Source organism: Trichoderma harzianum, assembly GCF_003025095.1.
Source record: "Trichoderma harzianum CBS 226.95 unplaced genomic scaffold M431scaffold_7, whole genome shotgun sequence".
Lineage (NCBI taxonomy): Eukaryota > Fungi > Ascomycota > Sordariomycetes > Hypocreales > Hypocreaceae > Trichoderma > Trichoderma harzianum.
In genome coordinates, this window is record NW_020209255.1 from 826036 (window position 1) to 843293 (window position 17258).

Below are 17258 nucleotides of genomic sequence, written 5' to 3' on the forward strand. Positions count from 1 at the left end.
TGAAACCGGGAGATGAATAAATAGCACGAGCTAAGCCAACTGAGGTGAGGCAGAGAGGTCAGCACATCAGCATTCCGAAGCTGTACAATATTGGCAGTAATATTGGCAGTAATACAAAAAATATCACCAAAAGCGGGATGTGCAAGGGTCAAAAATAGGAATCGAGAAAGGTATAGCCCGGGACAAGACGCATGGACTGTAATGGGCAGAAAAACGCCTTGCGCATCGCCTCTGTCACCTGCGTGCCAAATATGCGAACCACTGCAGGCCACAGATCTAGAACCGCGTCTGTTAGTCTCTTCTTTTCCCTTGCCAAGATCATCGTCAGGGAAATCGCCCACTTACGTCACGGCGCCTTGCCGATTATCCGAGATATGTTGTAACAAAATCCGTAACAAGTTTCTTTTTCTTGGTGTTTGCTATTGCAAAGTACATACATGATCCTTGCTGGCGTCTTTCTGTTTGTTTCGTCCCGCCCAGACCATCGGGAACCATTTACTCTCCGATAAGGCTCTCTCCATAGCTGATGTCATCTCTCATATAAATCAGATGCTCGGCTGAGCTCATGCAGCAGCACAGCAGAGCAGTGGATTGGTGGACATGGAACCTGGAAACACTCAATACCAGACGCTAATAAGGGATGATGTGCCACTAAAAAATGCCAAGTCAAGCCTCTATCCGCAGGGCGCTAGGGCGTTTCTCTCGGCGGAGCTGTCACCTAAAAACATTGGGGGGTGTAACGGCGATATCCGGGCGGGAATCTGGAACCTCATAGACAGAGTTGAGCTGTTGGCATGTGCTCCATGCTATTAATACAGCCCGATACAGTTGCAGCTAAGATAAACACGAGATAGATAATGCAAAATACCGTAAGATTATTGAAGTATTTGTTTGATTTTAATACAGCTTGGTGGCTCTCGCATACAAACCAACTACCACCTCCATGTCCATCCCAAGTCAAAGTCATGTCGGTCGCATCGTGACCCGCCGAATCTAAGCTGCTACTCCTGCCAAGAGCCAGCACTGCCACTTCGCCAAGATTGTGTTACTTGAAAAGTACTGGCCCTTTCGCTCGCCAAGAGAGGCATTTCCAAGACACATTTAATAATCACTGGATAAGAATTCGCCATTTTACTTCAGAGAAATCAATACAGAGTTGTATTCTAAACTAGAGGGTATTGTTGTGTTGGAACTTGCAGAGTATTGCTGCTATGGCAACGTTAATATATGTATCCTTCCATTCTTTCACAGCCTCGCTTATCCACCCAGGCAAGGCTCCGGGTAGGCTTGAGAATGCTGTGAAATTTGTAACGCGTCCGGCGGATGGAAGGAAAGCGTTCAAAGCGATCCATCACTTCTGCACTAAAAACCACTTCCTCATATCCTCACATCAAACAACAATTTCAACATCTTGCGAGTCAATTTTTGAAGTTGATTTTTGGAATCATCTGGGGCTATAGATTGCTAACTCATACACATGTTCCCGAAACCCTTCAACCTATAAGCCCATTCCGTATATCAACTCATGAATAATGTCAGCCCACCCATCCAGCCATTGTGACATAATGTTCCATCCATCCAGCGTCGTTCAAAAGCAAATATCCACTACTCTGATTCAAGCCAATTCGTAAGATACTTGCAACAATGATCGATGCATGTCAAAAGCACGTATCCTTTACTTCTTGGACGTCTGGGAGACCTGCAGAGAGGTCGAGCGAGAAGTCCTGGCCGACTTGCCTGGAGTCAGCGGCGGCTGGCTGACCACCGGAGTCGAGACGGATCTGGCCTTTCCCTTGTCAAAGACTTGCTTCTTGGCCGGGCCGTCGTCCTCAGGCTCTTCGCTGAAGAAGCGCTTCATAGTCATCGCCGGGACAGGGACGGGCTCGGGTTGTGGTTTTTCGTAAAGCCACCCGTCTTCGTCCCCCTGCTCAGGTGGAATGATATGACCAACGCCGGCGGCTGGGGAACTGTTAGAGCGATTGCGACTACGAGTCTGGGAATAAGGGATACCTTACCTTGCTCATCGTCATCGTCGCTACCTTCTGACTCTACGAACCAACTCCGTTGCCAACCCTCAACCCTGACAGCGTCTATGGCCCGGTTGGATAGAAGTGCCTGCACAGCTTCGGCCGGAGTGATCTTCTCCACGCAGCTGTCAAGCATGCCGAGAAGGTTTCTCTCCAGCATGGGAGCGCTGGACAACTGAGCGATGGGATACAGGCCGTGGGGAGAGTGAAAGGAAAGTCCAATACGGCCACCGGCCATCTGGCTTCCGGGGCCCATGAGGCGCGATTTGGCGTCACGGATCTCCTTCTCGGTCAACTTCCAGTCTTTGTCTGTGTTGAACTGGTACGCCGTGGCGTCCTTTTCTTTTTCCTCAAATCGTTGAAGAAGTCGCTGGAGGCCGGCGATGAAGTGAGATCTCACGGTAGTGGTGGCAGCTCTGGGGTTGTCCTGACGAAGGATCCAGCGCTGTCTGGCTCGGAGAAGAGCAAACACAACATCCTTGGCCATTTTTTCCGACAACTCGATTTTTTGCATCTGAGAAGTCGTAGTAGCAACAACGGTCCAGTACGTACGGGGTCCCTGCACATCGAAAATAGGGAGCCATTTGTTGCACTGGACAAGGAGCTTGCTTAAATGGACAATAGCAATCTCGGTCGCCTTGTATGCCTTTTCAGGGCAAAGCACAGCAAGGGCTTCTTTCTCATCAGCCTTGCCTGTAAGAAGCTGGGTAGAAGAGAAGTGGATTCCGTCAGTCGTGTTGGTGAGATCATGAAGGAAATCACTACGTTGCGTCTCCAAGCTGCGGCTTCGATTATGCTCTCGGAGAATAGTCATCTTGACGGATGATGGCGGCCACTAGGCTGCGAAAGAGCACGGTTTGAAAGCTATTTGACTTGATTAGCATCTGTATCCAACGAGGGGGATGGGTATCAACTCATGATACCACTCACGTCGTTGTATTTGAAGGACGGTTGAGCTTCAGAAGCAGGAAGCGTGTGTTGATCTTGACGCGAATCAACAAACGCGAGATGTGTGAGGAAACTTCGTTTCAGTGTTTACGCAGCCGGCAGAAATTCTTCTTTATAATGAACGCGTGATGGAAGACGAGTGGCAGCCAGCTGTCAAGAGTTTGGGCTGCCAGTCTCTGTGCAGGCCAGCTACTAATCCCCCTGGTTGACACTCGAGGCTGGTAGCTGCACACTCGCTCACAGTGCACTCCCAGGCTGTCTAATGTTCTTTGTAATGGGCAATTCATGCGAAGCAAAGGATTTAGGATGCAGTAGCAAAAATCTGGGTCAATAATATCGGGAGGGTTGATGAAATGTTGCTGTGCTTAGGGGGCGGGTTCTTGAAGGTGCCATAAGAGAATAGCTTCATGCATAAGTGACAATGGCTTCTATTGTCGACATAGAAGAGGATGTAAGAAAATATACATCCTTTTTGGCTAATATTGTCTCTGCCTAGCACTTTCTCGCCTTTTGTCTTCAAATGTTATTGTTGTGATCCCAGGGTTGCGCCTGCACACCCGTTGGCGGAAAGCTTGTCGTCCACGTATTCATCACCACTATGAACAGTAAAAACACCAGCCTGGCATATACAACAAGGAACTTGGATTCAGTGAACACAGACATACTCATTAAAAAGATTTGGTTTCATCAACGTTGAGGTACGAAACAGTTGATACAGTTACTCCTCAATAGACCGCGCAGTGTGCAGCTGAGGTTCAGTCTATCGCCAAAGCGTATGCAAAAGCAACCACTGCGAAAGCTACATGTACGGTGAGCACTCAGTAATTCATTAAAATGATTGCTTAAACTTGCTGCATTTGTCAGCGTTGGTATAATAGTGTGCCTGCACGGGAAGGATGTGTATAACTATTCAACATAGTTCCAGTTAAATGGAGCACAATCACCTGTATTTCGACTCTGTTATCTAATCTACTTTTTTTTGTGGTCTTTAGCAGTGTCATCTGCTTTTTATAGCCGCTGCCGTATCTTATTTTCGTCTCAGCGCTTCGAGTTCGGCGCTTAATAGCAGCTCCATCATTTGATAGGTGATTATAGAATCCCTGTCATGGGTAAAACTCCAGTCCGCACTGCACAAACGCCGACGAAAGTCAAGGGTAGCTGCAGCTGCAACTGAGCGTTGGTTGTGTTTGCTTCGGATAGTTGCAAGTGAATGTGATAATGAAATGACTTCTAACATCCCTGCCGTTGCCGGCAGGCCTCACAAATCCCCGCCTGATTTTACGAACATGGCCACTTCTGCCTGCAGTTCAAATTCACTCATTTCCACCGTTTTTGCAACCCATTCGATACTCCTGCTACCAAGAACAGTTCGGTTTTTTTTTATCACTGCTACTGTTTCTACTACCGCTACTACTGCTCCTGTTTCTGCTACTGCTGCTACTGCTATTTTCTTCTACTTTCTTCTACCGACGCTATTTCGTATTCGGCATACCTGTATTATCACTACCTATTTTCTGCTGGCGTTTTCTTTCTGCTGGCGTTTTCTTTCTGCTACCTCTTTTCATCTTCTTTGTACCCATTCAGTTCACGCTGTCGCTTCTATTCTTTCTACAATTTCTATCTACGCTGATTTAATAAGCGCTCTCCGCTTCCTTTTCTCCGAGAAGCGGGCTTTCTAATGGAGATACAATGGACGTCCTAGGGCTTCTGGCCAATATATCTCAGGTCGTTGACCTCCTCGTCAAGATCGGTGTCATGTGCTCCATCTATTGTGTGGACGTCAAAAAGGCTCCCGGCGATGTGCGAAGACTGTTAAAGGAGGTTGACCGGCTAACGGCCGTCATCAAAGAGCTTGAGAGCCTTCTACAAAGCCCGAAAGGATCTTCCAAGCTACAATCTCCGAGTCTCCGCCAAGCAGTCTTCGACCTTCGCAGGCTCCTAGCAGAGATGGTGGCAAAGCTGGATCTGGGAGCCAAGCATGCTAGAGCAGTGTGGCCTTTTAAAAAGCGAGATATTCACGAGATTTTTGCAACAATTGAAAGGCAGAAGGCCAATATTCTGTTGAATATCAGCATTGACCAAACGTAAGATATTCAGTTCCCTTCCTCCTAGTGGCTATTATTATAGCCACCAGCTGCTACTAGCTACTATGACTACTATAACTACTATGGCTACTATGGCTATTTGATCTATTTGATCTATTTGATCTATTTGATCTATTTGATCTATTTGATCTATTTGATCTATTTGATCTATTTGATCTATTTGATCTATTTGATCTATTTGATCCATCTGAGTTATTTTAAGTTATCGGAGCTATCTGAGCTATTCCAGTCACTTGGGCTACTTGGGCTATTCGAGTTCTCAATCCTAACAGTAACCAGGTCGGTCCTTTTAGATGTTCACCAAGAGATTGTTCTATCCAAGCTACGAATTGCGGACGCGGCTACCTTCGATTCCAGTCCAGACGGGGAGCAATCTTTCTGCCTGGATGGCACACGGAGTCATATCATTGCCCAAATAGAGGAATGGGGCGCCAACTCAGACAGCCAGTCAGTCTTCTGGCTCAACGGCATGGCAGGCACTGGAAAATCTACCATTTCCCGCACAATCGCACAATCATTTGCGAACAAGAATATACTAGGTGCTAGCTTTTTCTTCAAAAGAGGCGGAGGAGATCGCAGCGGAACAAATTTTCTCATTACGACAATCGCCGCCCAGCTAGTCCGTCGAATTCCTTCCATTGCTTCACGAATCCGCGAGGTTCTTGATTTCGAACCGCAAATTCACGAAAAACCTCTGGGTGATCAGTTCCAAAAGCTGATTTTAGATCCACTGAAAAACACTCCGGGATGTTGGTCGTCGAGTTTGCTCATTGTGGTCGACGCTCTCGACGAATGCGGCAATGAAGAGAATATGAGGACACTAATCGGCATTTTCTCAAAGGCTCAACAGAGGAATAATCCACGGCTAAAAGTTTTTCTCACAAGCAGACCTGAATTGCCCATTCGGCTCGGTTTTGAGGAGATTAGTGGGAAATACGACCATCTGCTCCTCGCGACAGTGCCAAAAGCTACTATTGAGCATGATATAGCGCTTTTCATGAAACACCAACTCAATGCGATTAAAATGGACTACAACAAGTCTGTCTCGATACATCGCAAAATATCTACCGGCTGGCCTGGCGATGATGTTGTGCAACAACTTATCGACTCAGCCGTCCCGTTATTTATTGTTGCCGCAACAATATGCCGCTTCTTGAAAGATAGAAGGTTGGGAGGCCCTCAGCATCAATTAAGCAAGATTCTCGAGTATCAAAAAATGCACATATCCGGTCTTGATATGACATACCTTCCAATCCTGGACAACCTTATTGCCGACCTTCCTCTATCTGCCAGGAAAGAAGTGTTGACTAGATTCCAGTATTTAATTGGTTCAATAATCACACTTGCTCAGCCTTTGTCTATACGGAGCCTCGCCGATCTCCTGGCCATGTCTACGGACGCTATCGAAGATCAACTTGACCTTTTACATTCAGTACTTGGTGTTCCTACTGACCTAGATACCCCTGTGAGACTATTGCATCTTTCTTTCCGAGATTTCCTGGTTGACTCTGAAAAGAAGCTTAATCTCAGCAAATATCCTTTCTGGGTAGATGAATCCGAGGCTCACTCAAAGCTATTCTCTCAATGCATCAAGTTATTATCTACAGATAGCGTCCTCAAAGAAGACATTTGCTTTCTTAGAAGCCCAGGTACACTAAGATCTGATATAAAACAAAATGCTATTGATGAGCATCTACCTGGCGCAGTCCAATATGCTTGCATATACTGGGTCCATCACTTGAGTTTGAGCAGCCTCTGGATTTGTGATAATGACCAAACACACAAATTTTTGGCAAGATACTTACTCAATTGGCTTGAAGCACTTAGCATAATAGGCCGGATTACAGAGAGCGTTCACATGATGGATGACTTGCTCTACAAACTCGAGGTCAGCGTCCTCTTAGTTTACATGATTATTATAAGTGTAGCTGACCGAACAATTCAAAGGCAAAAAACGCACAAGACATTGGGAACCTTTTACGAGACGCAAAGCGATTCATTCAGGCGAATATTGCGACGTTCAATAAAGCGCCGCTCCAAATATACTCATCGGCGTTAATTTTTGCTCCGGAAAAAAGCGTTGTAAGATGCATGTTCAAGTCAAGCATCCCAACATGGCTGCATACCCTACCAGCAATGCAATCCCACTGGGATCCTTGCCTAGCCACATTCGAAGACCGGAGTATGACGAACGCCAATCTCTTGGCAATTCCCGTCGAAAGTAGATTTCTTTCTCAATCCTGGCAACTCAAAATGTGGGATGCAAGAACAGCATCCTGCGTCGCAACATACGAAAATTATTTGCCTACCACTGCTTGGGTGTCACCTGATGGTACAGAAATACTCTACATTTCTGGATGCAAACAACTCCGAATTATGGATGCCTCAACGAGAAGTTGTGTTGCAGAATATAGTGGCCATGCTGGCAAGATTAAACGGGCCATTTTCTCAACAGATGGGCAACAATTTGCATCAGTTTCAGAAGATGGGACATTAATGATATGGGACAGAGCATCTCACAAGCCCGTCGCGATTCACGACTTTAATATAGATAACCGTGATAGGATGGTAGGATTTTCTCCAGATGGATTAACGTTTCTAGTGATTTCGAATGAAAGAACTATTCGACTACTTAGTTCGAGAGTGACTGGCCAGATGCTGACAATCAACTATGCCGACAAATACGTGGAGACAGCTTCCTTTTCTCCGAACAGCCAAACATTAGTATCTATTTATTCAGGAGGTACAATTAGATTTCTGGACAGGCTTTCAGGTGATTCTCTGGTAGCTAAAGGGGCCGGGAATACTGTTCGCGGAGGTTTGCTCTTCTTTTCTGACGGACTCCGAGTCATTACTGCCATGGAAGCAAGTGTCGAGAATGGTCATGGGATTGGCATCTGGAATACTTTAAGAGCCACTTGCGACTCTCTCTTAGAAGGTCATCGCGCTACCATATCAGAGATTATCTTATCAAAGGATGAGAATAGGATTGCCTCAGCTTCATACGATAAAAGCATAAGAGTATGGGACACGCATACGATGACTTGCATCAGAATATATGATGGCCACGACGAGGGTATTGCCAGCCTCACTTACTCAGCTGATGAGATGCTGCTTATATCGGCAGACACGAATGGAATCTTCAAAGTCTGGGATGCTAACATGGCAATACAATCAGCGGAGGTTGAAAGCCATGAGAGTGCTGAGATCGAAAGCCATAAGAGCGCAGTCCTCGAAGTTATTTTTTCCCCAGACAAGAAGAAGATTATCACCACTTCTGGAGACCGCACGGTGCGACTATGGGATTCAACTACAGGTAAATGTCTGTCGATGGGCACAGACCACCGAATTTTTGCTTGGATTCCCTTGATGGTTCCTCAAGATATTCCTACGGCTCCTTTCGATCATATCATGAGTTCTCGTGGACTCTTTGGCTTTCCAAGGTCGATCGAATTTTCGGCAGACAGCTCGACAATTTTATCCTCAACTGATGGTTGGGAAGCTGTCAGCATTAAACTTTGGAACGCAGCAAACGGCGACTGCCAGTTGTTGTCCGACGAATTCACGGACTCTATTCTATCAATTGCATTTTCACCTGACGGTAAAACCGTAACATCAACGTCCAGGGATGGTATCATGAGGTACTGGGACACGACGACGCAGAAACCTCTTGGTTCATTCGGAGGAGGAACCTACAGTATATCTTCATCAATCTACACAGCAGATGGTACCCAGCTCGTTCTCGCCTGCGACGATGGAATGGTCCGTTTGTTCCATCCTTCAACTAGAAATTGCAAGGAAATGAACGAGGCCCATGATAGTCCCGTGATGATTGTTACAATGTCGGTAAGCGGATCCAAGCTTGCTTCTAACGCAAAGTCAAAAGTCAAAATTTGGGATGCAGACACCGGAACATGCATCGCCAATTATACTTCAACATCAGATACTACAAGCAACATAAGCAAACTGCTTTTCTCTCCTGATGAACAATACCTTGTCGTTCTGTACGAAGCTGGGGAAATCAAGATTGAGATTCTGAGTGTCGCAACAGGACACTGCCTTGATAAGCTCGTTGGGATTTGTGGGCTTGCCAACCACATGGCATTCGATTCATCTGCCGGTTCCAGCCTACGAGTAATCACCAATGTGGGCACCCTTGAATTTGACCCGCCTAGCTCAGCTACTTGTGTTCATGCAAGGTCATCCTTCAGCAGCCAAAGGGCGGTAAATACGATTGGACTTGGTCTTAGCAAAGACGGGGAATGGATTACGTGGGACTCGCGCAATATGCTCTGGCTGCCACCCGCATTCAGAATCTCAGCATCAGATATCGATGTCGCGGGGTCTCTACTCGCTCTTGGATCTCGACTGGGACGGCTGCTCCTGATAGGGGTCGACCCGTCCAAAATGCCGGTTAACGTTCTGGACGCCTCACCGCGGCCCTTGGCCTAGCGCATAACACCGCCGACCCGAAGTTCTAATCCATAAGCAGGCACACATGCGGCTGATGAAGCTTCCGCCAAGCATACGCAGACTTGGGCGGGGCAAATTCGCAAGCAGCAATACTCTGTGGATGCGAGAGGTAACTGGACAACTGGATTCCGTATGACAATTTAGGGATAGCAACGTGGCACTGCTCCCCTCCCATCCTTGCGCCAAAGTCGTCATCGTGGATCAGCTCGTAAGAAGGACTTGACTTTTACCCCGCTGAAATGCCTCCTTACCAGTTTCCCATGGAGGGGGTCAATTTATTTGCGGACATAAAGCTACAGAGCTCCCCTCTTGTCTCCCTACCAGTCGAAATTTGACCAGCATTTTACAACATCATTGATTATACCACTTTTTGCTACAATGGCCAACCAACTCACCAAGACTATCCTCGAAGAAGGCTCCGGCGACTTGCCCAAGGCGAAGGACACCGTTATCATGGGCTATACCGGCTGGCTGAAGGACACCTCCCAGCCGGACAACAAGGGAAAGAAGTGAGTGACAATGCCATACACTGTTCGTTGGTGTTTTTACTTATGTGCGATATTAGGTTCGACTCTTCTTACGACCGGCCGGGCGAAGGCTTTAGCTGTCAGATTGGTGTTGGACAAGTCATCGCGGGTACAGTTTATCCACTGATTCCACGTAGGTCTTACATTGACAATATTGCGCAGGTTGGGACGAGGGCGTTGTTACCATGAAGCTCGGCGAGAAGGCCAGACTCGATATTCCCAGGTACGCACATATGGTCGTATTCAATGTTTGGACGTCTTACTAACATGGTTCGTAATAGCCACCTCGCTTATGGCAACAGGTAAGCCGATCAAATTTTTACTACGACGGTCAAGAAACGAATCCAGACGAATTGGCCTGCCCAATGACGAAATATGGTACAACAAAACGAAGATTGCATGAGCATGCTAACATTCTTCTAGGTCTGTTGGCGGCGATCTTATCCCTGCCAACTCTGACCTCATCTTGTAAGTCGAATTGAGTATCTATATGTAGTATTTTCTACGAACGTGACATCTGACATTGTTGGTAGCGACGTTCATCTGAAGCGAATCATTCCAAAGAAATAAATTGGCGATGCATGTACGAACCGCGACATTTAAAAAGTATAATTTTGGACAGAGCCATTTTTTGGATATATCAAACACAGGATAGTTCTAGAGATTCAAGATTGTCTTGTGCTCTTCTCAGAAGATCAATTTTCTTGCCATTCGTCTCCCGTGACTTGATGCCGTATTCATGCATCGTGTAGCCCAGCACGCTGGCACAACTACATACATGCACCTAGAGGCAGTAGAAGATAAACTTGAAGTATCTACGAACCTGCTTAAAATCGACTGATGATATCGCCCGGCCCAACGGTCCAACTCTTTATGTTCAATCGTATCCAGCTGTCAACCACGGAACGACGGACAACAGCACTCTAAATGACAGCTTCCATTCTCTCTATACTGCTAAGCAGCCGGACCCATCGGAAGCTCTACGCACAAGCCCAGCACCTTGTCGCCGTTCAGCTCATTTATACACTGTAAATCCTGACTCTTCCCCTATACATTCCCTCTGTATCAAAACCGTTGAAGCTATCCGGTCCGTCCCTGAAAAAACGCTCGAGCTTCCATGGCGCTCTGACCGGTTCCAAAGCAGGTACCTCGAGCTATTTCTAAGAGCTGGCCGTCTTAGCCAATCACAGCCTCAGTGCCCCGCCTTGTTGCCCCGCCCGTGTTGCCTCAGCTTTTGCTGCCCCTCTTCTCGGTACTTCTGCCTTGTACCTATAGTAGTACCCAGATGGATCCCTTGTGCTTGTACCCCTCTGTCAGCAGCAGGGCAACAGCTGCCAAACTCCCGTCGCTGCTGCTAGCACAGTATTACAGTGGCACGATTAGCCACATTACCTCATCAGAAAGAACTGGAGCCTGTCATGTCCAGTGCAAGCCAGCACTTCTGAATCCTGCTCATTACAAACCAACTTCTTCTCTTCCAACGCTCTTCTTCTTGTCCTTTGTCGACAAGAGAATCACCGCCGTCTTCCACCAAGCCAAACGACTCTTCTCTCGCACCGCCAGACACGCAGCAGGCTTCTTCTCTAGCCACCGTCACCCCTCTTTATCAGCAGCATCTGGGTGAGGTCACGCTCGACCTAGGTGCTGGATCACCATATCCAAGATTTCGTCACAGCCCAGCCCCGGAACGCTGGCGAAGCGAAGGCTCTCTGAAGGGGAGTCTCAACAGAACCTCAAGAGAACCATGGCTGTAGGTTGATAGATGGTTCCCTCCGAGAAAGGCGCGAAACTGACCGTCGGCTTCAAACCAACAGGCCGCCAAGCTTCCCGAGGTCGATCTTGCAACCCGCATGCAAGTCGATGAATCCGTCGTCGGAACTACAGAAATCGATGAGTCTCTATACAGCCGACAGCTCTATGTCTTAGGACACGAAGCCATGCGCCGCATGGGCGCCTCCAACGTCCTCGTCGTTGGTCTCAAGGGTCTCGGTGTCGAGATTGCAAAGAACATTGCCTTGGCCGGTGTCAAGAGTTTGACTGTCTACGACCCTGCCCCGGTCCAGATTGCCGATCTCTCAGCCCAGTTCTTCTTGACTCCCAAGGATGTCGGCAAGCCCAGAGATGAAGTCACGGCCCCGCACGTCGCAGAGCTCAACGCTTATACCCCCGTCAAGGTTCACCAGTCTCCTAGGTATGGCCACCAAAGTCTCAGATTTCGTTTTCAGGAGAGCATAACTAATCACAAATTGCAGCATTGAGGACAACTTCGCCCAATTCGACAAGTATCAGGTTGTGGTGCTGACCAATGCGCCCATCTCGACACAAAAAGCTGTGGGCGACTACTGCCACTCCAAGGGCATTTACGTTGTCATTGTCGACACATTCGGCCTCTTTGGCTCCATCTTCTGTGACTTTGGTGATAAGTTTACCATTATCGATCAGAACGGCGAGGCCGCCTTGAGCGGTATCGTTGCTGGCATCGACGAAGAGGGTCTGGTGTCGGCACTCGATGAGACTCGCCACGGTTTAGAAGATGGCGACTACGTCACATTTTCCGAAGTTGAGGGCATGGAGGCGTTGAATGAATGCGAGCCGCGTAAGATTACGGTTAAGGGTCCGTACACCTTCTCCATTGGTGATGTGTCCGGCCTCGGACAGTACCAGCGTGGAGGAACTTATCAGCAGGTCAAGATGCCCAAGGTCGTCGATTTCAAGAGCTTCACAGCCGCCCTGAAGGAGCCAGAGTTCCTCATTTCCGACTACGCCAAGTTCGATCGACCCCAGCAGCTTCATCTTGGATTCCAGGCCCTCCATGCGTTCCAAGTCGCCAATGGACGACTTCCCAACCCCATGGACGAGAAAGACGCCATTGTCGTTCTCGAGGCCGCCAAGACGTTTGCCGCCGATGAGAAACTCGAAATCGATATTGACGAGAAGCTTCTGAAGGAGTTGAGTTTCCAAGCTCTTGGTGACCTTAGCCCGATGGCAGCGCTTTTTGGCGGTATCGCCGCTCAGGAGGTTCTCAAGGCTGTGTCTGGCAAGTTCAACCCCATCCAACAATGGATGTACTTTGATTCCCTCGAGTCCCTCCCTACTTCTACCAAGCGAAGCCCCGAGCTGTGCAAGCCCATCGGTAGCCGTTACGACGGTCAGATTGCTGTTTTTGGAACCGAGTACCAGGAGAAGATTGCCAATCTCAAGCAATTCCTCGTTGGTGCGGGTGCCATTGGTTGTGAGATGCTAAAGAACTGGGCCATGATTGGCTTGGGCACAGGACCCAAGGGCAAGATTTACGTCACCGATATGGACTCCATCGAGAAGAGCAACCTCAACCGACAGTTCCTTTTCCGAGCCGCTGATGTCGGCAGCATGAAGAGCGACTGCGCTGCCAGGGCCGTGCAGCGAATGAACCCAGAGCTTGAAGGCCACATTGAGACTTTGCGAGAGCGCGTTAGTCCCGAGACTGAGCATGTCTTCAATGAGGAGTTTTGGCGTAGCCTGGATGGAGTCACCAACGCCCTGGACAATGTCGAAGCGAGAACCTACGTTGACCGAAGATGCGTCTTCTTCCGAAAGCCGCTGCTGGAGAGCGGAACTCTGGGCACCAAGGGCAACACGCAAGTTGTCCTGCCCCATTTGACAGAGTCTTACTCTTCTTCCCAAGACCCCCCGGAGAAGGAGTTCCCCATGTGCACAATCCGAAGCTTCCCCAACAAGATTGACCATACTATTGCCTGGGCTAAGGAGTACATGTTTGAGAAGTGCTTCGTCAAAGCTCCCCAGACTGTGAACCTTTATCTGACTCAGCCCAACTTCATCGAGGCCACTCTGAAGCAAGGCGGCAACCAGAAGGAAACCCTGGAGACGATCCGCAACTACCTTACCACCGAGCGACCCCGGACCTTTGAGGACTGCATTGCCTGGGCTCGTCTCCTCTTTGAGACGGAGTTTGCAAACAAGGTCCAGCAGCTGTTGTACAACTTCCCCAAGGACTCGGTGACCTCGGGCGGCACTCCCTTCTGGTCTGGTCCGAAGAGGGCTCCAGATGCCCTCAAGTTCGACCCCAACAACCCGACTCACTTCGGATTTATCGTGGCTGCCGCGAACCTTCATGCGTTCAACTTTAACATCAAGTCGCCCGGCACCGACAAGTCGATTTACTTGAAGGAGCTGGAGAATGTCATTGTGCCTGACTTCACCCCTGACTCAAACGTCAAGATCCAGGCAGATGACAAGGAACCCGTAAGCCCGCTTTCTTTCTAAAAGCCTAAGTGTGTTATATCTCAATAGTACTAACTCTATTTTAGGATCCCAACGCCAGCAGCTTCGATGACACGGATGAGCTCACAACCCTCTCTGCCAGCCTCCCGTCGGCAAGCACTCTTGCAGGCTTCCAGCTGCAGCCTGTCGAGTTCGAAAAGGACGACGACACCAACCACCACATTGACTTCATCACGGCCTGCAGCAACCTGAGGGCCGAGAACTACAAGATTGAGCCTGCTGACAGACACAAGACCAAGTTTATTGCGGGCAAGATCATCCCCGCCATCGCCACGACAACGGCCCTCGTTACTGGCTTGGTTGTCTTGGAGCTCTACAAGATCATCGATGGCAAGGATGATATCGAGCAGTACAAGAACGGCTTCATCAACCTGGCTCTGCCATTCTTTGGATTCGGCGAGCCCATTGCTAGTCCCAAGGTTGAATACAAGGGGCCTGATGGCAAGGTCAAGCTGGACAAGATTTGGGACCGGTTCGAGGTCGAAAACATCACGCTCAAGGAGCTTCTCGACTACTTTGAGAAGAAGGGCCTCAGTATCAGCATGCTCAGCTCTGGCGTCAGCCTGCTGTATGCAAGCTTCTTCCCTCCGTCCAAGCTCAAGGACCGCTACGCACTCAAGCTCAGCGAACTGGTAGAAACCATTTCCAAGAAGCCCATTCCTTCTCACCAGAAGGAGCTGATCTTTGAGATGGTAGCTGAGGATTTGGACGAAGAGGACGTGGAGGTTCCATACATTAAGGTAAATATTTGATTAGTTTTATTGGAATTAAATAGACTCGGCGCGGTTCATAAGTAGTCACCACATGAGTAGATATTTGGAACAGAAATGAATAGCCTTTATGGATATATCAATCCCACTCTGGTGATATCAGTTTGCTTCCGTATACATCAGTATGCTTTGGGCACCCGGCACTCCATTCCTTGAATAGCAGGGGCCCGTAAGAACAATTGTCGTGATGACTAAAGACGCAGAATGGCTGAGTGATGAAGGCGCTAACGCCCGTGGGCGCTGTTACGTCACAATTAGAAAGCGCGCTAAGTTTTGTTCCGACGAAGAGGGATTTGGAATGACGAGGTGGGTGGATGCCATTGGATGTTATTAGTAACGTAGGAGCGACGCCCGAACCTTTAGCAATGCTTAAGTCAGAACACAGTCACATAGGCTATCGTAACCACTGGAACGCTAACGGGTTAAGCTGAAGGATCTCGAAGGTGGGCTTGAGGGGGCGACGCTTGGCGTTGTCGATGATACTGTGAAGAATGTTTTGTGTATATATAGACCTTCTGGCTCCCCGAGTGGTGAGGAGAAGGCATTCAGACACTAAATGAGAGCAATTCAACAACATTTGAGAACCAGATCTTTTGGGGTTTTGTTCAACAATAATCACAAGCAGTTTGCGAAAACATTGGCATATTCGACGTTGTCTAATAGTGCAACTGGGTTTGGAAGTTTGCGAAAGACGAACAGTATTACACGAGCTTTGCCACTACAGTTTCCAATTCAAATCAGAATGGTTAGTACCTAATGGTTTCCCCTTGCCATTGGATATTTGAATTGAATATCAATCCTAACACTTGTATCCAATAATTGCAGGCTTCCAACGAGGGCAAAATCACCGACTGGGTCAAGCCCGGCGACACAACTGGCGAGTTCAAGCGTCAAGTCAGCTCGTTCCGCAACTGGATCTCCCGCGAGGCCGGTGCCGAGTTTCCTCCCGAAAAGGGGAGGTATCATCTCTACGTCAGCTACGCCTGCCCATGGGCGCACCGAACTTTGATCACCAGAAAACTCAAGGGCCTCGAGGACATTATTTCCTTCTCCGTGGTGCACTGGCATCTGGAGCAGAAGGGGTGGCGATTTGCCACCAAGGAGGACAATGATATCCCCGGCGAGAACGTTATTCCTGATCCCCTTCACGAGGGCTTTACGCATATCCGGGATGTGTACTTTGAGTCGAACAAGGACTACACTGGGCGATTTACTGTTCCGGTGTTGTATGACAAGAAGACGAGGCAGATTGTCAACAATGAGAGCAGCGAGATTATCCGGATGCTAGGAACAGAGTTTGACGACTTGATTGAGGAAAAGTACCGCTCCATTGTTCTCTACCCAGAGAATCTCAAGAGCCAGATCGAAGAGACCAACGAGTGGACGTACAACCTCATCAACAACGGGGTCTACAGGGCCGGCTTCGCCACCAGCTCCCAAGCCTACGAGACAGCCGTCGTCGCCCTGTTCGAGGCTCTCGACCGCGCAGAGAAGCATCTCGCCTCGCAGACCGAGGGGCCTTACTACTTTGGCAAGGACATCACCGAGGCAGACATCCGGCTGTACGTGACGCTGGTGCGCTTCGACCCCGTGTACGTGCAGCACTTTAAGTGCAACATCCGCGACATTCGCAGCGGGTATCCTCGCCTGCACAGGTGGATGCGCAACTTGTACTGGAGCCTGCCGGCGTTTAAGGAGACGACGCAGTTTGATCATATTAAGTGGCATTACACGCGGAGTCATACGCAGATCAACCCGTTTAGCATCACGCCTGTCGGGCCGCTGCCGCACATTTTGCCGCTGGAGGAGGAGGTGCCTGCGGTGGTGGCGAGAGTGTAGAAGAGTTATTGGGAGGAAGAGGCAAAGTTGGAGGGTATGTTTGGGAGTAGGCTATTGGGGGAAGTTTTTCGTGTGACATGGAGGTCTTTATTAGTTAGAGTTGTGAGTGCGAGGGAAAAAAGTGTGGAGGGTACTGTATTGGGGTTCCTTTTAATTGGATGGCGATGATGAGGGTGAGGTTACCTTACCCTAGGATGATGCTTGATTGTTTGGGATTGAATTGGCACATTGAATATTAGGACGAGTGGTTATGATGAAAATGAATTATAGCGATATTTCATCTTGCTT

The 17258-nt window shown here is 48.6% G+C and overlaps 4 protein-coding genes across 4 annotated transcripts; 3 read left to right on the top strand and 1 right to left on the bottom strand.

The window, feature by feature from the left end:
* The first annotated feature begins 596 nt into the window (after nucleotides 1-596).
* Nucleotides 597-872, top strand: M431DRAFT_508888 (hypothetical protein). The gene has a single exon (XM_024919189.1). It carries the CDS (start codon nucleotides 601-603, stop codon nucleotides 811-813), a length of 213 nt encoding a protein of 70 aa, XP_024773510.1. The 5' UTR covers nucleotides 597-600; the 3' UTR covers nucleotides 814-872.
* A 371-nt stretch (nucleotides 873-1243) lies between these two features.
* On the bottom strand, nucleotides 1244-2841 carry M431DRAFT_531481 (hypothetical protein; the record flags this gene model as incomplete). The annotated part of the gene is made up of 2 exons (XM_024920830.1): nucleotides 1244-1959; nucleotides 2016-2841. The coding sequence occupies 2 exons, from the start codon at nucleotides 2839-2841 to the stop codon at nucleotides 1676-1678; spliced, it is 1110 nt and encodes a 369-aa protein (XP_024773511.1). The 3' UTR covers nucleotides 1244-1675.
* A 1823-nt stretch (nucleotides 2842-4664) lies between these two features.
* Nucleotides 4665-9532, top strand: M431DRAFT_495786 (hypothetical protein; the record flags this gene model as incomplete). Its single annotated transcript, XM_024917416.1, has 3 exons — nucleotides 4665-5059; nucleotides 5360-6968; nucleotides 7028-9532. 3 exons carry the CDS (start codon nucleotides 4665-4667, stop codon nucleotides 9530-9532), a joined length of 4509 nt encoding a protein of 1502 aa, XP_024773512.1.
* A 399-nt stretch (nucleotides 9533-9931) lies between these two features.
* On the top strand, nucleotides 9932-16970 carry M431DRAFT_6117 (hypothetical protein; the record flags this gene model as incomplete). Its single annotated transcript, XM_024921578.1, has 10 exons — nucleotides 9932-10062; nucleotides 10119-10189; nucleotides 10243-10303; nucleotides 10362-10382; nucleotides 10504-10548; nucleotides 11722-11830; nucleotides 11895-12271; nucleotides 12333-14322; nucleotides 14388-15101; nucleotides 15957-16970. The coding sequence occupies 10 exons, from the start codon at nucleotides 9932-9934 to the stop codon at nucleotides 16968-16970; spliced, it is 4533 nt and encodes a 1510-aa protein (XP_024773513.1).
* Nucleotides 16971-17258: the final 288 nt, after the last annotated feature.

What these genes read in the sequence shown, in the direction of transcription:
- M431DRAFT_508888 (XM_024919189.1), top strand. Translation starts at nt 601, where the DNA reads ATGGAACCTGGAAACACTCAATACCAGACGCTAATAAGGGATGATGTG.